At 45.6% G+C, this 18699-nt stretch overlaps 1 protein-coding gene across 1 annotated transcript in view; it reads left to right on the top strand.

Annotated features, from left to right (window-relative positions):
- tg (thyroglobulin) overlaps positions 1-18699 on the top strand; it is a gene marked incomplete at both ends in the record, with an annotated part of 32634 nt that overhangs the window by 1625 nt on the left and 12310 nt on the right. The window contains 28 exons of the mRNA XM_080856178.1: positions 1337-1443; positions 1922-2065; positions 2283-2465; positions 2750-3778; positions 4288-4884; positions 5143-5379; positions 5820-5957; positions 6148-6225; positions 6371-6471; positions 7117-7312; positions 7592-7789; positions 8486-8631; positions 8898-9045; positions 9222-9386; positions 9635-9784; positions 10188-10352; positions 10652-10774; positions 10902-11017; positions 11442-11550; positions 11971-12171; positions 12708-12878; positions 13308-13394; positions 13606-13686; positions 13793-13930; positions 14062-14235; positions 17609-17720; positions 17956-18182; positions 18454-18519. Of these exons, the coding sequence (XP_080712304.1) occupies positions 1337-1443; positions 1922-2065; positions 2283-2465; positions 2750-3778; positions 4288-4884; positions 5143-5379; positions 5820-5957; positions 6148-6225; positions 6371-6471; positions 7117-7312; positions 7592-7789; positions 8486-8631; positions 8898-9045; positions 9222-9386; positions 9635-9784; positions 10188-10352; positions 10652-10774; positions 10902-11017; positions 11442-11550; positions 11971-12171; positions 12708-12878; positions 13308-13394; positions 13606-13686; positions 13793-13930; positions 14062-14235; positions 17609-17720; positions 17956-18182; positions 18454-18519 (5387 nt within the window). The remainder of the gene's footprint in view (positions 1-1336; positions 1444-1921; positions 2066-2282; positions 2466-2749; positions 3779-4287; positions 4885-5142; positions 5380-5819; positions 5958-6147; positions 6226-6370; positions 6472-7116; positions 7313-7591; positions 7790-8485; positions 8632-8897; positions 9046-9221; positions 9387-9634; positions 9785-10187; positions 10353-10651; positions 10775-10901; positions 11018-11441; positions 11551-11970; positions 12172-12707; positions 12879-13307; positions 13395-13605; positions 13687-13792; positions 13931-14061; positions 14236-17608; positions 17721-17955; positions 18183-18453; positions 18520-18699) is intronic.

Below are 18699 nucleotides of genomic sequence, written 5' to 3'. Positions count from 1 at the left end.
AATGCTAAGTCTACGCTAACAAGAGAGCTCTCATCACCACTCCCTGTTGCACGCTGCACAATTTAAATCATCTTAGACTTAGACACATGCTCTCTTTTCTCTCATGGCCAAACTGAAATACAGTCAGGGCACCACTGCCTTGAGTAGTTTGTTTCTCCTTCACACAGAGAGACTACACCGCCATGTCTCTTTATTTTATGAAGTGCATTGTCAGATTCATAACATGTGAGTTCTGTGCCATTCTTAACACTAGATGGCAGTAGAGCAGTAGCTTTGTCCTTGACTCTTTAGTTTCATCCAAATACAGAGGTTCTGTAGCAGCTAGCACTTACATTACATTTTGAGATGACGTAAGACACTTTTTATGTGGGTGTGTGATGAGAATCAAAGCCACTCATGGAACTTTGGTAATTCTTTATAATCTGACCATTCTATATTAGCCTATGTAGTAGTGTACTGTGCCCAGTGCATGAATATAAGGCATGTGAGTATATGGATAGGTTTTTAAAGTCACTTTTCTTTACTGGGATTACAATCAATTCATTCACGTTTATAACCTTGTTCTCACAACCACGTACTGAAGGTTCTGACATTTCTGCAAAATACAACAAGCTACCCTCACATTACAACTCATGTCTGCCTGCTCAATATGTCTTCCTGTCCTTGGGGCCCTACCATCTCTCCGTAGTTTTAATGTTCGTAACTCCTATTGCACTGCAGAAACTACTTGCAGAGGACAGTGTAGGATACTCCATACTCCGAAAAGCACTTATCAAAACTTTGAATGAGCCTTCAGGTGATCCAGTCGTGAACAATCAGAGACATTATCATCTCATTAAGAATGGGCACTTGAAAGAGTTCAGCATAAACATCTTCTATTACCTCATTAAGAATTGATGTACTTGCCCTTGACCTCACCTTGGTAGATAAAGAAATCCAGGCTAACAAAGCAGCAAGAGAAGGCACTGTCAGACTCCAAACAGAACCATGTGTAGTTTGATAGGCCAAGAAGAATCCAACTGCATTTTTCCTTAGTATTTTTGTGTGTTTTGAAATGTCTTTTCTGTTTTTGTGTTGTGGCCATCAACTCTTGGTACTATCTATGCATATTTATGGTTTTGCTTGAGCACTTTATCAGTTCGCAGACTATTACTCATTTGTCCTTTCAAACTGACACGGTAATGAATATTCATCGATGTCGCTCAGGAATGTAGTTGATGCTGTATCAGGGGTCAACAGAAGAAATTAGTAAAAGTTGAAGTAAGTGGCTAGTGGTCCTAGAAGTGGTCTTAAGATGCTTCTATCCTGATTAAAGTTTTTACATGTCCCTCCTCAGACATCCTGCACTGTTTCAGACGTTCAGTGGGTTTAGAAAGACCTTCCCTGAAATCTCCAGCTACTGTTTCTGCGCCGACAGCCGTGGTAGAGAACTACCCAGCACAGGTGAGACAAACATAGTTCACTGTGGGAAAATCCAATAGCGCAGGTGAGATATATCTCATCTGTGAAAACAACCGTTAGTACAACTTGGAGTGAATGCCCCGTCATTAGAGATGAGTTGGAGCAAGCTTAATGTTGAGAGCTGAAGCTTTGCCTTGGTAGAGTTAGCGGAATTAGCTGTAACACTTTCAATAAAAGTGATTTTAATGCTTGAAATGATAGTTGAAGTCTGATGGAAAAAGACTTTGTTCAAGAGAGATGGAGATGTAAAGTGTTGTAAATGTATCAGACAAAACCTAATTGAATATGTTCCATTTCCTCTTTTCCTTGCGAATGTTATAAAATATAAATGTACTCTCCATCCTTGAAATATGAACATGAAACACTGTAGGTGGAGTAGATGTTGTTATGGCTTTGGTTTGGGCTGCGGCTTTGGCTAAGGCAGTGAAGTGTGACATGAAGTGTGTCATGTGTTGGCCAGGCTTGGAGCTGCTCCTGGACGAGGTGTACGACACGGCCTTCTCAGACACAGGTGCAGGGCGCTCCTTCACCCAGTCCAACATGTACCGCATCCTGCAGAGGAGGTTCCTGGCTGTGCAGCTGGCCATGACTGGAAGATTCAGATGTGAGTTCATGTGGACGCTCAGAGAGTTTAGCATAATCTGTGGTGTCTATGTGATGTCTGTTTGAGAGCAATGTTTATTCAAATGCACAATTTCCATTGGGTGTTTTTGGAAGCAAGTTAAGTAACTTAAATATAACAGAGTTGAATATCCCCCCAGTAACAGCAGAGGAAATAATCTTCAGTTTCCTGTCAATGTATTTGTGTTTGTTCTGAGCAGGCCCAACTCCATGTGAAAGCGAGAGGTCAGCTGCCTCTAAAGCTGGCAACGTGTTTGTGCCCTCCTGTGATGCCAGTGGGGAGTATGTGCCAACCCAGTGCCAGACTGGTGGTCAGTGCTGGTGTGTTGGTGCAGATGGAAAAGAGGTGTTTGGGACACGTAAGCAGGGGCAACCTGACTGCAGTAAGTTATGGAACGCCTGGAACAGTGTATATCGTCCTCCCAAAACATGTGAATTCTGTGCATCAGAATACCTCCATCATTCATTAAAAGCCATCTAAATATGGATTTATCCAAGCAAATAACATTTTTGACAAGTGGCTGTTCATTAGTCTTAGTATGTTTCAGGGATGGTTTTGTATGTTTTTAGGTATGTATGGAGTGTTGTATTGTGTTTGGTGAGGTTTGTATTGAGGTATGTGATGAGGTCTGTATTGAGGTGTGTATTTTGCGTGTTGTCTTTGTAGGTGCTGGACTGAGGGACTGCCGTTCTGAGAGGCGACAGGCTCTCTCTAGGCTCTTATCTGGCCCTGTGGCCGTCCGTCCGGCTGACACACAGCAAGAGGGTGTGACCCCTGTCTCTGTCTGCACCCCCGAGTTCCAAGAGCTCCTGGCCAAATCTGGCCTCCTCCGTTCACTGCCCGAGTCGGACCGTTCAGATATCGGAGACATCCTGGCTGAGCTTGTGCACGGAATGTTCCCCTCAGGTGCCTTGGCTCTAAAGGCCCTGACCCTCACTCCAAATCCCAAGAGGCTACAGGAGAACCTCTTTGGGGGCAAGTTCCTGAAGAACGCAGGCAACTTCAACTTCTCCGGTGCCGTGGGCTCCAGAGGCACCCTGAGTTTCAGTCAGACCTTCAGCCAGGTGGGCGTCACACTGTCTGGTGCACAACTGGTGCAGCTGGCGAAGATCTTCTCTCCAGGGCAGGTGATGGGAGGGGAGAACTTGGGCCGGGAGATCACTGATGCCTTTGGGCGCTCCGTGAGCCTGAAGAACAACCAGGATCTGATCCAGCTGCTGGGGGCTACTCTAGAGAGCGAGCCCTTCCTCGCCACCCTCAGAGAGGCCATCAACCTTCTGAAGGCTGAAGACAGCACCCAGCTAGGCGCTCTCTTTCGGGCTGTTTTCCAAGGCTCAAAACCAGACATGTGCCAGTCTCCCTCAGCGGCGTATGTGCCCCAGTGTGACGAGCAAGGTCAGTTTGAAGAAGTGCAGTGCACAGGCTTAGAGTGCTGGTGCGTTGAGACAGAGGGTCGGGAGGTCATGGGGTCACGCACCGTTGGGTCGAGGCCGAGATGCCCCAGCCAGTGTGAGACGGAGAGAGACGCAGCGGTCAGAGCCAAGGCCAGCATGTCGGCCGGCGCTCAGATCTTCATCCCCAAGTGTGAGGAGAGTGGGGCGTATGTGCAACGTCAGTGCCAGGGCCAGAGCTGCTTCTGCGTGGACAGATCAGGAAGCAGACTCAGCACATCAACGGTTGGGACTCCCCAGCAGTGTGAGTTCACCTGTGTCGTATAAGCAGGCCGCCACAGGGAGGGGGCGCAGCTGAGTCCATGCCAGTAGAAAATCCCCAGGCACTTTGTTCATTTGAACAACTTTTAGATGTTAATATTATAGCATAAATTAGAGCCTAAATTGTATTATATTGCAAATATCATAGCATTATAACATAAATTGTATTCACTTCTAATGAACACTTCAACCACTCAAACACATTAAACAATAATTCAGTTCTATCCAATTATACTGTATATATATATATAGTGCCAAAACAATACAAATCTTCTCAAGGTGCTTTACAGAGCCCTCTGGACCCCCTGAATGCATACACAAAAAAACTAAGAGACAGTAAACAAAGAAGTGATGGAGTACATCTAACACCATTACACAGTGCCTTGTTTGATATATGTAAATAGCAGTTCCATGGTTAACCAGTTATTGTAACATACATGCATCGGCGGTGCATTGATGATTAGCAGTGCTGAATATCTCCTCTTCCTCCAGGCCCAACAGATTGCCAGACTAGTGCAGCAGAGGCCTTCTTGCAGACGGTCCGCTCTGCGCTGTTTGACCCATCCTCTGTGTCCCGTCTCTCTGATGTCTACGTCCCTCGCTGCACACCAGACGGGCGCTGGCACCAGGTCCAGTGTGACGGCCCCCCTGAGCAGGCCTTCGACTTCCATCAGGAGTGGGCACAGCTCAACAACGCTGGAAAAGACCTCCCTGTGTCTGAGCTCTTGGCTATTCTGAAGAATTATGGGGAAAACCCTGCAGCTATGTCATCCTTTGGGGGGTTCCTCTCAGCTCTGTTCGAGGCGGGGCACCAGAGGGTCTTCCCCGTGCTGAGGCGCTTTGCCACATTCACTGATCTTCCTCAGGAAGTCGTGCAGGGGCAGATGGAGGCTGTGTTTGGCCCCTCAGTCTTACTCAACCCCCTGTCCATGTGGACCCTCCTAAAGGGGGGTGCCTCGCGTTACCCTGCCCCCCTGTCAGACTTCAGCCTGCCCCTCGGCCATCTCCAACTCCGCCAGTGCTGGTGTGTCAGTCCAGCTGGAGACACTTTACCCGACACAAAAGCACCCCCCAACCAGGTCCCAAAATGTAAGAGCTCATCATTTAAAATCTCCAGTCCAGACTGACCTTTTATAAATCCTCAATAGATAAAGGATAATGACATGTAGTCAGCTATTAACAATTCTTATCATTTATAGATGACACCGATTTATAGATGACATCGATTTTTTTTTTATGTCATGCTGTGGAGGCATAGCTATAGGCAGGCATCAGTAGGCTGTTTCAGAATTAACTGAATGCTGTTCGTAAGTGACTCACTCCCCTGTCTCGCTCTCTCTCCCTCAGGTCCAGGCACGTGCGCACTGGCTGAGCAGGAGGTGACTCGGTTCCTGGCGACGGCCGAGGAGTTCATCTCTGTGTCCAACAGCTCTCATGTTCCTGTGGGTTACAGCTTCCTGCTGGCTGAGGGTGTGCGCCTGTCCCCCCAGGAGCTGCTGCTGCAGGCCACCCCTGCTGGAGCCCAGCTGTCAGACTCCCTGCTCAGCCACTCCAGCTCCTCCCTGCGCCTGGCTGCCCACTCCAGTACGCCCCCCCCCCCCCCCCCCTCCCTATAGCACTCTCTCTACCTCTGCCTGGGGTTGGAGTGGCAATTAGGCAGTTAGGCCACAATACAGTTCTGTACTGACTTTTTTAGAAATGTTTTTAGAGAGGTTTTATGTGAGTATTTGTATAATGAAAAGATACATAGCAATTATTGTGCTTTATTTATTTTTTGGATTCCTAAATGTGTTCTCAAAGGAGAGCTGTCAAAAATGACACAGATTTTAAAAACCAATGAATGTAGTAAGCCTGTTACCCCTGAATCAGTTTCCCCCTACTTATATAAGTTACTTTATAAGTTACTTTCACCCTATCTTTTGTTGTCTGTCGGAACACCAAGACTAATGAACTAGCGCTTCAGATCTTCAACCTTTTCATCGTCTCTATTTGACTGTTCTAACTGTTCATTTGGTCCATCATAGCACTCCACTTCTACTGGCAAAGTCGTCTGATGTCGTCTGGCGTGGATAAAGAGAGTTTACAGCTGGGCTACCAGCCCTACCAGCCCCAGTGTGACAGCCAGGGTCAGTGGCTGCCTCAGCAGTGCCACCCCAGCACAGGTAACCCTCACCTGACTCACACTAATTTCAGTTATGGGCATTTCCAATATTTTGCTCTTGGTGTGTATTATTTTGTATGTGCAACTGACAGTGTGTGATGTTATCTTTTGTGATCTGCCGGTCTCTGCTCTAGTAAACATGCTTAAGTTCTTGCTGTTTAATAGGCTGATGGCTGAAGTATTTTTTCTAGGTCAGTGTTGGTGTGTGGATGAGGAGGGACGGTACATCACTGGTTCCTTGACCAAACACTCTACTCAGCCTCCTCAGTGTAAATACTGAATTGTATTTTAATGCTCAACTGTTTACAGAATATAATCTTGTTTTGTAGTGCTCTTAACATTCTAATCATAGATTCATTTAATGAGATGACCATATGATCAATGATTTAATTTAGGGCAAATTCTCTCTTTCAGGTCCCAGCAGATGCAAGAGGGCCCAGAGTCTTTCTGACATCTCTGACTGGGTTAAGCCAACCAGCGACATCACTTCCTTATACAACCCCAGCTGTGATGAGGTAGAGGCGGAGTCATTTATTTCTTAAATTCTTGTGTAGTAGGCATCACACATTTTTGCTACAGAATTCTCTGAGGTGCTAATACACATTGGTGTTTGTGTGTGTGTGTGTGTGTGTGTGTGTGTGTGTGTGTGTGTGTGTGTGTGTGTGTGTGTGTGTGTGTGTGTGTGTGTGTGTAGAATGGGCAGTTCTCTGTGCTCCAGACTCCGGGAACACAAGGTTCTTCTGCCTGGTGTGTCGACCCTACAACTGGACAAACCATCCAGCCTGCACTCCAAGGCCCTGATGGAGAATATAAATGTGCGCTCACACCATCATCCTCTCCACTTCCTCCATTCTTTCATCTTCACTCTATCTATCAGCTAGTACCTTTGTATGGTGTGTTTTTTGTGTATTAGTTCATAAATGTATCTGTATAAATGTGTGTGTGTGTGTGTGTGTGTGTGTGTGTGTGTGTGTGTGTGTGTGTGTGTGTGTGTGTGTCTGTGTCTGTGTCTGTCTGTGTCTGTGTCTGTGTCTGTGTCTGTGTCTGTGTCTGTGTCTGTGTGTGTGTGTGTGTGTGTGTGTGTGTGTGTGTGTGTGTGTGTGTGTGTGTGTGTGTGTGTGTGTGTGCGCTCTGTAGGCCCTGGCTGGTGTGCCCTGCAGAGGGCTCGTGCCCTGAGCAGAGAGGTGGGCGTGGGCTTTGAGCCTGTGTGTGAGCAGGAAGGGGCCGTGTTCTCCGCACTGCAGTGTGACCAGGCCGACTGCTGGTGTGTGTCAGAGGACAGTGGCCTGGAGCTCCCAGACACACGTACCCCACGCCGCACTGCCCAGACCCCCAACTGTGACCGTAAGGATGCCTGTACTCATGCCCTAGCCAACATTTATTACAGTAACAGCACTTCCAATTACATTGATTTTCTGATTAAAATAAAAGTGTTTCAAACTAGAGAAAAATTGCAGTTTCCGGTGACAAAATATGAAAGATAAATGTACCTAAACTCAGTAGTTTCATGTTAATTACTGAAGTAGGTCATTAATTCAATGGTATTTAAAGTGTGTAGCTAGCTACGTTTAGTTTTTAATAGATTGTCGTGCAACCTCCTTCAGTATTTGTTTTTGTTGTCACATTTTGGCCCAGGTCCTCAGTGCCCGCTTGTGTTTGGTCCTGCCAGCGTGTCTCACGGCTCTGTGGTGTGCCACCCTTATCAGCGTGGGCAGCGCTGTGAGATGCTCTGCCATCAGGGCTACGTCAGCGTCTTTCCAGCTGCTACCTTCCTCTGTGACCCCAAGAGCAGCATGTGGCTCTCGGACGCTCCACTGGCCAACTCCTGCCAACGTAACGAGCCCTCTGTCTCTTTTAACTTTTTAGATTGATTCGTTGCGCAGCTTTTACATTTTGTTAATTATAAAGAACAGGAACTCATAAAACACACATCTGAACTCAACAGACATAACCACACTCTTCCAAATGTAATACGTCCCCATGCCTAATGTCAAGCACCTCTCTCACAGTATATCACTCTTGTTATATTTACAACCGTGACTTCAAACTTGGGCCTTTACAGCAAAGCCTGTTCCCATTACCATTCGAGGTTGTGGCCTTTCTGTTTTTATTTGCCTGTTTACACTGATGAGAGACCAGAGGCCTGGTTCACTGTGCCTGAGTGAACTAGAGGGAGCTCTAGACATGTACAATGTCTGGATCAGTTTTCTTCAGAAGGGCTCGGAGATTATATCTCCTAATGCATCATGTAGTTTAAGACATACTTATAATACAATGTAAGTTAGGCCTTCTTATCTTTGAGTGTAAAACTCAATCACTCAGTGTTTATTATTGCCATTTGCCTCAGTTGACATTTTTGACATGAGCTTATATGGTCTTTGAGCTGAGAGACTTCCTGAGAGACTTCCTGTGTGTGTGTGTTTGTGTGTGTGTGTCTGTGTCTGTGTGTGTGTCTGTGTGTGTGTGTGTGTGTGTGTGTGTGTGTGTGTGTGTGTGTTTGTGTTTGTGTTTGTGTTTGTGTTTGTGTAGGCTCCCAGGTGTTCCAGACGGTTAGCAGTGGTGCTGCCCTGCAGCTGTCTCTGAAGGCAGGTCAGAGGTCATGTGATGCCCAGCGCTCTGAGCTTCAGTCCTCCCTGCTGCGTGACATGAGGGCCACGGGACTCTGCAGTGTGCAGGTACAGAGTCTCTGAGCTCTCTCTGCTTCACCCTCCACTATCTGTGCCAGATCAGTGTTCTTATAAAACTTCTATACATCTTTGGGGTTTTGATATAGTATTCTTAATATAATAGTATAATATAATTGAGTAAGATTCCTTATAATGGCATTGGTCAAGTACAGTAGCAGTAGTTGATGCTTGCTATCTGATTCTATTCAGACTTCCTGTATTATGACTGATAATGTAGAACCCGAGTTGACTCTCTACGTCATGAAATGTCCCAGCTGTCAGGAGCCAGCGGCGTGTCTGTGTGTGACGAGTCGTCTGTGTCTCTCGAGTGTGTGACTGAGGACCGGCTGACTGCACGCTTCACTCTCACTGCACGCCTCTCTGCCCTGCCCTCCAGTGCTCTCCCAGACCTGCATGATGTTGGTAAGGCTGGATCAGTGTCACACACACACACACACACACACACACACACACACACACACACACACACACACACACAGATACACGCACACAGATATGTACTACCAACCAGATCCAGATAAACATAGACATTCACAGACACTTATGTGCTCAGTACTAATGGTGGTGTTTGGATGTAGACCTGGCGCTGAGCAGTGAGAGGTTTCTGGCTGGACTGCTGGATCTGATTGGAGATGAACGGTACCAGTCTCTGATGTCTGCCAAACAGGCTGACGCCATCCTCTCTGAGACCAGCTTCAGCTGTGCAGCAGGTTACCAGAAGATTCCAGATGCCAAAGGCTGCGGTGTGTTCCTTTTCCCTCTTTAAATGTATCTTCCCCAAAAACATATCACATGAAATATTTCAAAATGACATTGATGATTCGACATGAAACTACATGTTGACTGTGGGTCTGAAAGTAAGGCATTGTATTATTAAAAAGTTATATTATTTCTTTTGTTTAGAAGTAGCCCCACTTCACTCTTTTATGCTACAACCGACAGTAGCTTTGCACTCTTTTTCACCCCCCCACCCCACCCTTTTCTCCCTCAGTGGTGTGTCCTGCGGGCACCTTCTCCAGTGGTGCAGTGTGTTCAGCGTGCCCAACTGGTACCTACCAGGAGCGGGCAGGCCAGAGCGTCTGCAGGCGGTGCCCAATGGGCACCTCTACCTTGGCTCAAGGGGCATTCAGTGCCACCCAGTGTGAGTTTATGACACATTAAACCCACATAGGCAGCACAACCAGTCCAGTTTGTGTGTCCACACCTCCTGCTGATTGGTGAAACAGCTTTGCAGGGCTGGGGTGGAAGAGCACAGTCTGCCAATCCTCACGACAAGTAGATGCATAACTATAACAGTTTCACTCATTAAAACCTTGTTTTATTTGCCTATAATATTTATCACAGCTGTAAAAAAAAATATATACAAATATCACAAATTGGTGGGTTAAAAGAAAATGTTTCATTAACTGTATTTTAACACATTGTGCAGCGTGTGATGGATTTTGCTGTACATCATGAAAAGCTTTGGTATAACACAATGGGTGGCCTAACGAGGATTCCTAAGTGTGTCCTTTAACACTCCTGTCTATGCTGTGCCTTGGAAGGTGTGACGTCTTGTCAGCAGAGCGGGATGCAGTGTACCGAGAGAGGAGACTTCCTGTCTACACAACAAGACGTCCTGTCTGGAAGGTGGCAGTGTGTGACAATGAATGGGCAGCCTTTGCCATGGACATCAGCTGAGGAGCCAATAACAGAGCAGGATTGTGCTGGTACTGCACATTGTCTCTCTGTTGTTTTCCATAAATATGCGTAATCAGAGGATGAAGAATGATGCTGTAGATTTATTCAAGTGCTTCTTTCGATGTATCTCAATTTGTGCACCTTTGTCGGACAGTTTTATTTGAAATTCAAAAGTGTTGCTCTCAGACAGGAAGAAAATCCTTTTTGCTGACACACTGTACACTCATGCTGTGTCATGAGCTAGATTATCTATGATGCACTCTTTACTAGTCCCTTGTGGTGTGTGAAGAGGTGAAGAGGCTGAAGAGCTGTCTCTGTGTGTCTGCAGCACTGCAGAACTTTGATGCTGTGCCTGACTCCCAGCTGGTCTTTGCCGCCCAAGATTCCATCCTCCTCCGCTCCGAGACTGTGGATCTGCCCCTGGAGAACCAGCTCAGGAAGTGTGTGATAGGTGAGTGTGTGTGTGTGTGTGTTTTTTTGGATGTGATTTTGCATGTGTGTGTGTGTGTGTGTGTGTGTGTGTGTGTGCGTGTGTGTTTTAAGGTTAAGTTTGTTCTTTCACTTTGACACTTCCCCAGATTGCTCTCTGGACAGGACCTGTCAGCATGTGGCTGCGTACAGTGCCGAGGGCCAAACTCACTGTGACCTCTACAGCACAGACACGGCCAATGTGGAGTGCAGGACGTCGGAGCAAGTATGGGCCACTGCACACTGCCCCTTTGTGTCGCTATCAGAACGCTATTCAGAGATGATATTGAAGAGCCTCCAACACACACACCACTCATATAGTCAGACTCCAACACAATCCTACTGTCTAAACAATTTAGGCACTCTTGACACAATAGTAGACTTTGTTTATGGCAGGAGTCAACAAGAGGACACTGAGACGTAGAGAACTGAAGAAGTTATAGCATGAGATGGTTAGCCCCGTTTCTGTGGAGGCCACATTTTCCTCATTAAATAAGAGCAACTCTAGACAACCCCATGACTTCCAGCTCTAGCTAGTTTCCTTTTTAGCGGAGGCCTTAGACATACCTTGTTGAACACACAACAGTGATTTGCGTTTGTGTTTCAACATGATGATCCCACACCTACTTAGTGTGTTTTCCATCCACTAGACCAAAGGCTTTCTGGGTAATCCAAACACAGAGTTGTACCAGAGTCTGAGCTGCTCCCTGAAGCTGAGGGTGGAGCGGAGGCCCAATCTCACTGTTCTGAGGAAAAAAGGTGGGTTTGAAAATGAAGGCGAACTACATCAGCGTCCCTTAGGCAAGACATCTAATACGAAAAGTGCCATCAAACTAGTTTCTGCATGCCATTCATTGCTATCTGCACAGTTGAACATTGTAGAAGTAAAACAGGGGGGTGTATCATTTGGCCGAGATTATTCACTCTTGAAAAGCAAAGAAGAGGTCAGTGAATGGATGAAGAACTCACTCAAAAGAGTCACTTTTGTCCACAAAGCAGACCTTTAGTTCCTCTTCTTGAGTGGCTCTCAGAGAACTTGAGTGCTGGTCTGTCTGGAGTGTAAGTTTGGGGAAAAGTAGCTGGATGCACTTGTGTGTCTTGGCTTAAACCGTGGGGTCCTGCTCACTCTCCCTCCTCCACCCACTTTCTCCATCTGCCCCTTGCTTTTCCCCATGAAAGGTCACAAGTTCTCCGGTGTGGTCAGGCAGAAGACCTTTGAGAGGCTGGCCTTCCGTAAGGCGGGCTCTGGGGTCTACCGCACTCTGGTGTTTGCAGCAAGTGGGGCAGAGCTGGCGGATGCCCACCGCTTCTGTGCAGACATCTGCAGTCAGGAGGCGTGCTGTGACGGCTTCATCCTCAACAAGAATATCCTGGATGGAGGTGAGAATTAAACACACAAACACACACTAGCTCCTCGTCATAGTTCTGGGTTAGGTGTGTGGTGTCCTCCATTCTCCTTTTGGCATGTACAATTTAAGAAAGCAAAAACATGGCTGTGTCTGTGTGTGTGTGTGTTTGTGTCTGTGTGAGTGTGTGTGTGTGTGTGTGTGTGTGTGTGTGTGTGTGTGTGTGTGTGTGTGTGTGTGTGTGTGTGTTGTACTTGTACATGTGTCTGTGTGTGTTTGTACTTGTACATGTGTGTGTGTGTGTGTGTGTGTATGTGTGTGTGTGTGTGTGTGTGTGTGTGTGTTTGTACTTATACACGTGTGTGTGTGTTTGTACTTGTACATGTGTGTGTGTGTGTGATTGTACTTGTACATGTGTGTGTGTGTGTGTGTTTGTACTTGTAAATGTGTGTGTGTTTATACATGTGTGTGTGTGTGTGTGTGTGTGTGTGTGTGTGTGTGTGTGTGTGTGTGTGTGTGTGTGTGTGTGTGTGTGTGTGTGTGTGTGTGTGTGTCTGTGTGCTGGTCCAGGCTCTCTAATGTGTGGTCTCCTGAGCCACCCTGACGTACTCCTGTGCAGTGAGGCTGACTGGGATGTGGCCGGCCTGGGCCAGTCCAGCAGGATCTGCGGTGCTGGAGTCATGTACAGCAAACAGAACAAGCGCTTCACCTTTAACTTTGGTGGCCAGATCTTCAACATCAGTAAGAACCACCACAGCAGCACATTAAGTCCTTTCAACAGTAGAGCCCAAGGCTGAACTAAATGTAGTCCACCTCAAAGCTTTCATGAAAGGTTGCTCTGTAGGTCACCTTATACCAATGTCGTTAAATATGTTTAATAAAAATAGGCAGAGATAGCAGTGTTCACATGAGCGGCACACCTGCCTGTAGTTATGAAACATGGTTTGTCAGCACCTTTGATCCTTATCCAGGTATTTCCTTGATATGAACAGCTGTGTGAAATATGAAGAAAATTAGTAGTAGTAGCTGGCTACTGGTATATCATTTATAATACTTTGAAGACAAATAAAATTGCCATCATAACATTACTATTTCAGTCTTGATTGTCATATTCAAGTCTTTTTATTGTCATTGTTATATTGGGCTGAATTATTATGTTGTCTCTCCTAGCTGACACAGCATTGCCAGCATCAAGCAAAAATAAAACAGACTACCAGGCCTCCATCATTGGCTTCCAGCGAGTATACATCTGGAAAGGTACATTTTCATGTAGTCATGCTTCAGCAGTCATGTCAATCTCAACTGTCTCAGCCTGTGTGATTGTTACAGAGAAAGAAATGATATCATCTTAACAAATCGTTATCCTAAGTCAATCTCGCTTCATCATTGAAGTTAAGCTCAGATAGTTCCCACGATGTCTGTACTCTACGGTATGACATCATGGCAAACAAAGCTGTTGTGTCCTCAGAGAGCGACATGAGCACACGGCCCAAGACCCCCGCCTGCGCCGGCTCTCCGTCTCAAACATCCACCGGAGAACTCTTATCTGGTACGCTCACTTAAGTCCACAGTTGAGTTGATTTAAAAGCCCCAAATGTTGAAACATGGGACATCGTACTTGTTTTTTAAATGAAGACTTTACATTTCAATCATAGATGCAGTGCTACGGTCTTTTGGTTCCTTGGAGGCAAGTGAAGTTCAAGTGGATCTTAAGAAGGCAATACCCAGCCAGCAGTACTGGATCTTCAAACACCAGTTCACCCCGGAGCAGGCGAAACTCTGGTGCCTAAAACGTATGAGATCAACGCCTTCTGCCATTGAAAAAGTATGGACTGAGGTCTTTCAGTTTATTTCTGTTGTTAATGTATACATTTTGTGTGTGTGTGTGTGTGTGTGTGTGTGTGTGTGTGTGTGTGACTCACAGGCTGTGATGAGGAGGAGCTGTGCCATGTTTCTGACCTGCGTGATGAAGGCTCAGTGTATTTCCTGTGTGAGCTGTACCCTGACACGCGTGTGTGTGGAGCCTATGACAAACCCCTGAGGCAGGCCTGCAGCCTCCAGCTCCCCAGAGATCCTCAGACAGCCCACCGCAAGAGAGGTGAGGCCCAGGCCTGCAGATGCTCACAAATAGAACCACCGTAATACATCAAAACCAGCAACAAAATGCCTTTAAAGTCATTAAAGACATTATAATCAGTTTCTACCAAACAACTTCTCTTCACATTTGACACCTTTCACATTTTCACTTGAAGAAGGCTTTCTCTGGACGATCAGTTGTCTTGTCTGCAAGTAAGATCCTCTCACATGAATCAAGCATCAAGCAATATTTATATTTTATTTTTCATATTTATATAGCGCTTTTCTAACACTCAAAGACGCTTTACAAATGGCAAGCAAACAAGACAAGACAAGGCAAGCAAACAAGACATCACAACATAACTGAAAAATAAGAAAGACAACAGATCAAACCAAAAAACAAACAGACAACTACAAGTCAGAAAAAAAAGAAAACTGGACAAGCATCTTAACATAACAAGCAAGTGAATCATATTGCATTAGTTGGGGGAAAAACAAGTACACTTGTTATGGCAGGAGGTCTCTAGATGTTGTTAGACATTCATGAGTAGTTCCAGTGTGTTAGTGATGTACCTTATGTACCCTGTGGATGTGTGTGTGTGTGTGTGTGTGTGTGTATGTGTGTGTGCGTGCGGATGTTTGTGTGTGTGTGTGTGTGTGTGTGTGTATGTGTATGCTTGTATTGGTGTGAGCAATAGGAACAGACAGAAGCCTGTAGAATATGAGAAGCATTGGCTTCTTGTGAAGGACAGGATGTTCTGTGTGAACTGCTTTGTTTATAACCTTCATTTGGTTTGGGAAAATGACTCGTCTGTTTATGTGTTTGCGAATAGAATCTTAATGAAGAGAGGTAGCCAGTGGCTGAAGATTTGTTTTGGCTTTCCAGCCCTCCATCTCCAGCTGAACTGCTCTGTGCTCGTAGTGTCTGCCTGTCTCTCTGTTTCTCTCTCTCCCTTTCCTTCATTCTTTTCATCTCTCTCTCCTCATTCTCCCCCTCATGTTTACTTTTCTTGTTTTCTTTGTCCCTTTGACCATACTTGAACTTCAATTACTCCGACATAACAGTTGTTCTTTTCAAATTCCTTCTTCCTTCCTGTTCTTTCCTCAAAGTGTTTACGAGCCCCTACTAAGTGCAGACACAAGCATTGCAAATGATTCAGAAATACACAAATAATTTTATGAAACTGCTCAGAACGACTGCAAAAATGACTTTCTCCACTGCACTGTTCTCCATGCGGCCATGTCAGCCTCTCACCCACTGTGACTTTCACATGAACCCTGTCCTGTAGATTCTCCTGAGATGAGGGAACAGATTCCCCTTCATCTGTCATACAAACACACACACCCACACACATACACCGTACACACACTTATTACAGGTGGAGAGGGTATGGCGAGGTTGGCCAGGATGAGTGCTGTAGTCATGGAGACAGGATGGTTCATCCAATGTCTGGCTAGTGCAAGTTGTGGTCTGGACGTCTCCACGAGTCCAGATGGCAATAAAAACATCTGCGCTGCTCTTCTCTGGCCTCTCCCTCCTATTGGCCGGTGTAGTCCACCACTGCAGAGTTAGAGAAGTCATAGATCTTACCCCAGGCCCTCCAAAGGGGCCATTTCCCAATACAGATTGAGACAGGAGCTGCTTTATCACATGACATCAGCTTGTGGTTAACCTATGATGACAGGGCAGTTGTATTTTTATGGCATTGCACATTAAGCATGGGATTGATTGACAGGATTCCTAAGAGAGGTGTGTTAACCCCTCAACCCCCTGTAACATTTGCACTGGAAAGTCAGATGCTCAGATAATCAGAGCTTTTCCTCCTCATTCTCTGCATGGAACATCTGTCGGTGGCATTTATGGCCTTGCTGTTTTGTACTCAAAGTAGGGCAAATTTGGCGGTGGCTTTAGTGATCCATTTAGCAACAGTCATGCTAGTCCAGTAAATGATGAGATCATTGCTCTTGCTGTTGTCTGGCTTTTTACAGAGTGAAATATTGAAAGTAAAACAAAGAGTAGACATTGGTCTGGACACAGTTCACTCATAAACACTATATGGGTTCTCAACTACTCTGCCATATTAACCATACACTTGGGACTGTAATACTTTAATACATTTAGCAATGTGTTGAATACTCGTATAGTGGTCTTCTGTCAGAATAATGTTTAATTAATTACATTAAACACTTTGCAAATATAATATTGTAATATGTCAACTATGATTACTTAAAAAAATAAATGCTTGATATGTTTAGGCATAATAAAAATACTACTATTTTTTTCTACTTGTGGCAAAAAGCTTTTATATTTTTTATTTGCCTATTAAAGAGTCCACAACAGAAGGACCTTAATGACAGCTCTTTCTTATGGGAGAATGCATCTGCAGCTGGTTTTAATGGGTGGAAAGTTTTTCCTGCTGTAGGGGATTCTGGGATATCTGTAATAGTGGTGCACTTTTACTGCTGATGCAGCATTGTGTCCTCCAACAGGCTTGAAAAGAACACCTCCAATTAGTTCACATTTTTCCCATTAGCTCCCAACAAACTTAGTTTACTAGCAAACCTCCACCTGCTTTATGGCACAGGGTCCAATCTCCTACCCCAAAACCTCCCTTGAATTCTCATCACACATTTTCTACTTGAAGGGCTGAAAAACCAAGGCAGGCTTTTATCTGGATGGTTTTATTGAAAAATAGTTCCTTGCACCCTAGGAAGCCAGAGAGAACTTCCAGGTCTCCTTGTAGTTGTAGTTGTAGTTATCATTAGTGACAGAGTGCTTGTGCATGCATGTCTCCAAACTTTCTCCTCATGGTGTCACAGTTTCTCTCTGTGTCCTGAAGGAACACCAGGTCTCCCTAGATGAACACCTTCAAGTCGCCTACTGCAAACACATGTCTGTGCTCATTTCCAGACCACATTGTGTTTTACTGCTCAGCCTAACAGGCACGTAATTATAGGAGGCCCTGCTGAAGAGGGGGCGGATGAGCAGTCTCTGGGTAGCCAGCTCTAGAGCAGTGACGCTTACCGTAACAGCCCAGCTGCAAGGCTGACCAGTGACCACATCCACCACTCCAGCAGGGTCACCGGTCAGCCTGTCGCTGAATGTGGAGCCAGTTTGGCATATTCGATGTGAAATGACCACTGTTGCTTAAGTCCAGTCAGCGATACCTAGTTGTTAAAAGGTGCTGTGAAAGCAAAGAAGCAGTTCCTGTTTTCATTGTCATCTTAAGGCAACTTTATGAGCCCTCTGACTCTGTCATGATAAGGCCAGGCTTGGAACACACATAAAGGCATTAAATAAAACAGGTTCTCCTCCTGGAATAATTTCACACTGTATAGGAAAGTTGAATTCATAGTCTGTAGTCTTAGGCCTGGTGTGTCTTGTTTGTTTGCAGTTGATCTGACTGGCAGTGTGGAGAGCTTCTACACTCGTGTGCCTTTTAAGAAGATGGTGTCCTACTCTGTACGCAGTAGGGTGAACCTGTCGGCCAAGCCCATCACTGAAGGGTAAGATACATTTTACTTAAGGTTTCAGTAACTAAGGACTTTGTAAAGAAAAAAAACCCACAGAAATAATTTGACAGTCTTTTTGGTTGTTTTTCCCCTTATGAACAGGGGATCACAGTCAGACATATTATTCAGTGGTCAGACTCTGCCAATGAGGAGTGACAAGGAGAGTGAGAATGTTGTACTCAGAATTGAGGAAACCCTCTTTATTGCTTGTCTTATAACTCGTCTTCAGGTTCTTGGAGTGTGAGCGACGCTGTGATGAAGACCCTTGCTGCCGGGGAATCGGATACGTGAAGGACACAGCAGCATCATCAGGTTCGGAGCTGCTGTGCCTGACGCTAAACAGCCTGGGCATTCAGACGTGTGGGGAGAGTGACCGTACCAGCTGGAGGGTACAAGACTGCAGCCCCTCGAAAGTGGAGACTCAGGTTTACCCACTTGGCTGGTATGAAAAGCCAGGTATGTGTCAGTTCTACACGTATGTTCCTCATGTGGGTGGTCTCCAGGTGCTTTTCGCTTGCTGTCATTGCTGAAGGGGACTAGATAACTTACAGGCCTCTAAGCTGAATCTCTTTGCTGCTATAAGAAAAATACACATGGGTCTACAATGATTTCAAACTGCTCCCTCTGTGGAAGTGTATGTGTAAACCTTTGAGTATACTGTAGGATAGGCAGGGTTTGTGGTAGTGTGTGTGTGAAGTTGTTCTGAATAAGTTTTTCTCTTCCTCAGTGAACCAGTGGACCAAAAGCCCAAGTCTGTGCCCCACCTTTGGCCTGCGCTCTCCCTCTATGAATGGTAAGGGCGCTAGAGTTTACCACAGTCCAATGACATTAAATTACAACGACAACCACTAAAATCACTTTAGTGGCTTAGAGCGGCATATGGTCATGTTCATGACAATAGTGCAAGGCCAAGAAAGTTCATGCAGTGGTGAAAACGTCTGCATAATGATTATCCTCAGTTATTGGTTCCCCA

This window comes from Sprattus sprattus (genome assembly GCF_963457725.1).
Source record: "Sprattus sprattus genome assembly, chromosome: 18".
Lineage (NCBI taxonomy): Eukaryota > Metazoa > Chordata > Actinopteri > Clupeiformes > Clupeidae > Sprattus > Sprattus sprattus.
The sequence above is the reverse complement of the archived record's forward strand: the minus strand, read 5'-3'. Positions and strand labels throughout refer to the sequence as shown.